The sequence below is a fragment of the Buceros rhinoceros genome, unplaced genomic scaffold (assembly GCF_000710305.1).
Source record: "Buceros rhinoceros silvestris isolate BGI_N320 unplaced genomic scaffold, ASM71030v1 scaffold43905, whole genome shotgun sequence".
In the NCBI taxonomy this organism is placed as follows: Eukaryota; Metazoa; Chordata; class Aves; order Bucerotiformes; family Bucerotidae; genus Buceros; species Buceros rhinoceros.
The window spans coordinates 361-4394 of NW_010413047.1; the positions used below are offsets into that span (position 1 = coordinate 361).

Below are 4034 nucleotides of genomic sequence, written 5' to 3' on the forward strand. Positions count from 1 at the left end.
TGTGCTGTGAGCTTAGAGCTTTGAAGGCACCCCCCAGTGTTTTAAAACAGGAACAAATGGAGTGAGCTGGAGGCCTGTGTGGATAAAATATTGTACGAGAGACTTCATATGCTGTTGCGGTGCACAGCTAAGAGGGGTATACTGAAAGCTATCTTTGGAATAAAGGCTTCAGGAGCTGTTTAAATGTTGGGGAATACTTTGACATGTGCAAAATGCAAGACAGCTGAGATTCAGTATTTCATTAAGCTTGCGTTTCCTTTCAGCTAGCATAACCCAGCAATGCCCCTTTGAGGAACACTGTTTGTTACGATGGCTGGTATCAAGATGATGATTGTTGTGCTGCTAGTTGCGTGTATGTGGTGACAAAAAATGTATAAATGTAGAAGCTATAAAAACAAAATAATGTTGAAGTTTTGCATTTCCATAGGCTTATCCAATAGTGTCTTCTACAAAATATATTAAAATTAATACATATTTCTTGTATGTTTGGGGTTTCTATGTCTATTTCTCACAGGTATGGCGACTACCCCAAGCTTCCTGATAAGTCTCTTCATGAGAGAGACCCCTGGTACCAGTGGGACCAGCAGGACATGAGGCATAACTGGGGAGAGCCGGTAGGATTGCTAGTAGCACTTCTCATTACTAAATACTAACATGCACATCTCGTTAGTGCTTCCTGTTGAATTCTTTGGGTAACTGCCTCCCCAAGTGCAGGTGTATGGTGCCTATTCAGGCAGGGACAGTCAGCTGCAGGGAAACTTAGGCCGCAGCCATCAGGGTAAATATTTTGGAAGTGCTGAGGAAAGTTAATGTCTTGTTACGCGTGAGGAGGGAGACTTTACAAACTGAAGTTTCTCAGTAGGAATAGGAAAGTCTGATCTGACTCAGCATGAGAGCTTTGTTCAGAATCATTTAGCAAAGAAGCCATTGTTTGACAAGAGTCTTTCATCCAATGGAAGTAGCTACTGCTCTTTTATTACGCCAGGGTTGTTCTGGGATAGAATAAAAAAAAGGAGGATTTCTCTGAAGCAAGTTTGCAAGATACCTTTAAGATAAATGGATGAATAGAGCACCTGTGTTAACTTTCAAAATCCAAGTTCCTCAAACTCCTTGTCGGGAGTAATTTTTCAGTTAGTGCATGGTCTTTCTGTGAAAAACTGCAATTTAACTGTGATTACTGAACTTGGTAATTGACTTGGGCTCTCCTTAATGAAGGTGGAGATTGTGTAAGCACATGTATGTAATGTATCATAGAATAGACATGTGAGATACCACACCATGTGTACCATGGCCAAGTTTAAAGAGCATATTGTCATGACTGTAGAAGGACATGAAAAAAACCTGTGTTTTTTCTGTGCTTGGTGCAGAAAGGATTGTATAGGTACCCTTGCATATGGTTTGGCGGTGATGGGGCTGACTGGAAACAACTGGTGCATCCCTGGCATCAGCAGATGCCTTTATTTTAGGCAACTGGATTCTGCTCAGTCTGGCTGTCAGGTTTTGATAGCAAGCAGCTCTGTGTGCGGTACTTGAGCTGCAAATTAGTGAGTTCCCTGCTTTCATTAATGTGAAAGGACACTATAGGCAGAACATGCTTAGGGCTTCCCTATGCTAGCTTTGAGGCAGAAGCTTAAAAGCCCTTCTGCTTCAACCTGGAAGGGCACTGGCTTGCTGCCAGCCCTGCTCTTGTCATGGAATAACAGTGGCAGGTGCTTTGCCCCTTTTGACGACCCACCTTCCAAGTGGCAGGTAGCTGTTTGGCTGTGTGACTGAACTTTCATAAATGAGGGTGCCGATTTATACCATGCCGTTTCAACAGTGCTGGCAAACAAATCTAAAATGGAGTGATTATGTATATAAATAAAACCAGCTGCTATCCTGTAATTAAGATTATTGCCTGGTGTAAGCGTGGGATGGAAATTTGGACTCCTGAGTTTTACCCTGAGTGATAGCTTGCTGTGACTGTAGGTAACACACTTACCTGCTTTGTGGCTTTATCTCCACTTGCGGGGTGGAGATGAAACAGCTTCTGGCAGCTTTGCGAGTGCTGCAGAGCACTTATTCCCTTGATAAAAGCAGCTTGAGCACTGTTGGTAAATGTTTTCCCTTGTTCTTTAGATGCACTGGGACTTTGACATGTACATTCGGAACCGCGTTGATACATCCCCCACTCCAGTTCCCTGGCACATCATGCGCAAGCACTTCCTTATCTTTTTGAGTACCATGCTGATCATGTTTGGTCTTGGAGGGATCTATCCGACTTACAGGCCTGTGGTGAGTGACACCCTTGAGGAAAGAGCAAAAGCAGCAGTGTTTCTTGTCACTGCTGATGCCCAGAGGAGTGGTTTTGCTGAAGCAAAACTCTGCTGCTGGCAGGAGATGGGCCAAGAAATGTCCTGTGGCCTCGTCGAACCCGAGTTGTTCTGCTGAGTGGCTTGGTTCAGCTCGCAGGTTCTGTTTTATAGTGAGCAGTTCCTGCTCACAGGGAACAAAATTTAAGCTACGCTTCTTACAGTATCCCTTCTTTGGTCCAGGTATTCTATTTCCCTGTGTGCATCTGCTCCATGGAGGTGCTTTATCTCTTCTCTTGTCCTGTGTTTTTAGTTGTATCTCATGATCTAGATAACTTGGACTGTGCTTCTGAAAAATATGTCTGAATACACAAACAGCTTTTGCAATATATTCTCCTCGTGCTGTGAGATGAGCTGTTGGCCACAACTAAATGCAAGACCACCTTGATGTTTCTGTTAAAGGACATGGGTTTATATGAAGAGCTCTATCTCTGAATTTTCTTTCCTTGTACTCGAATACTTCTGCTGAAGGACTTGAGAAAGAGAAATCTAAGTCGTAAATGACAAGCCTTGATTTAGGTGGGAGTGGAGTGGGATGAGCCATTTTCCCCTTTCCCCTCAATTTGCTTGGTGAATGTGGTAATTTTGCCTCTCTCTCTTCTTGCAGGGACCGAAGCAATATCCCTTCAATGACCTGTATCTGGAGAGAGGAGGAGACCCCAATAAAGACCCACCAGTGGTGGTACACTATGAAATCTGAAAGTTGTTGAAGTGCTGTGATTCCCGTGTCAACTCTGCTGGGGACAACATCTTCTCCTGCGTTCACTGTGGCATATGTTAACGCTTGTTCCTCAACGTTCAACCACTAACTGCAGTGAAATATATTGATGATACCTATTATGCTAGTTGTCCTCTGTTGGTGTGAGAAGGCTGAACAATGGTCAATGAAATTGAATGCCCTTTGCTGTTTTTCTAAACCTGCTGGTATCTGTGGGGCAAAGTTCTGAGTGCAGTCGTAGTGCTGCTGCTAGTTTGCGTACTTCATGCACAAACATTCCTTAGCTAAGCCTGTTTAGGTAGGAGGTATTGCCTGTTACCCAGTAGCTTACTGCAGCTGCTGCTTGGTCATGTCATCATGTAATGTGACATGATGGGCAGAATCAGACTGGCAAGTGCCAGTGCTTGGGAGCCTTATACCCTGTGAGTAACTGTCCATCCTTACTGGGATTTAGCTTTGATCTCTTCCTGCTCCAGGTCCCCTCTTAAGTGAAGCTTGCACAGCCAGGCGGGAGCACTAGTGAGGCACAGAGCTTTGCAGTGTCTAGCTTGGGGCTGAGCAGAGCGGTGGAAAGCAGCAGTACGGAAAGGTTAATGGGCGCGTCCAGCTCTGGCCGGACCTGTTCTGCTGCGCCTGGGCTTTGGTCCAAGAGCGCAGATACCCAAGTTGCTCTTGCAGGGCCTGAGCCATGAAGTCTGCCTGTCTTGCTGCACTCTGCTGGTCTAGGGCCTCCTATGGTTTCAGCAGCAGTTTGCTTGGGAAAGTTATACGTGCAGTTATATTAAACTCCTGAATTTTTCCGGCTCTGCTCTTCCCCTAAGTTTTTTCCCTTTTCAGTGGAGGAGACAGTACCTTCAGTACTGCTTTACAGTGAAAGTTTTTCCAGCTCCCCTGTGCTATGTCTTAGACCCCTGTTTGGCTGCAGGAGTGGGTGACTGCAGAAGGCCAAGGGTTTGGCTCTTCTG

General features: G+C 45.1%; 1 protein-coding gene across 1 annotated transcript in view; it reads left to right on the forward strand.

The window, feature by feature from the left end:
- NDUFB8 (NADH dehydrogenase (ubiquinone) 1 beta subcomplex, 8, 19kDa) overlaps positions 1-3189 on the forward strand; it is a gene marked incomplete at its 5' end in the record, with an annotated part of 3546 nt that extends 357 nt beyond the window's left edge. The window contains 3 exons of the mRNA XM_010136573.1: positions 515-614; positions 2119-2274; positions 2959-3189. Of these exons, the coding sequence (XP_010134875.1) occupies positions 515-614; positions 2119-2274; positions 2959-3051 (349 nt within the window). The remainder of the gene's footprint in view (positions 1-514; positions 615-2118; positions 2275-2958) is intronic.
- Positions 3190-4034: the final 845 nt, after the last annotated feature.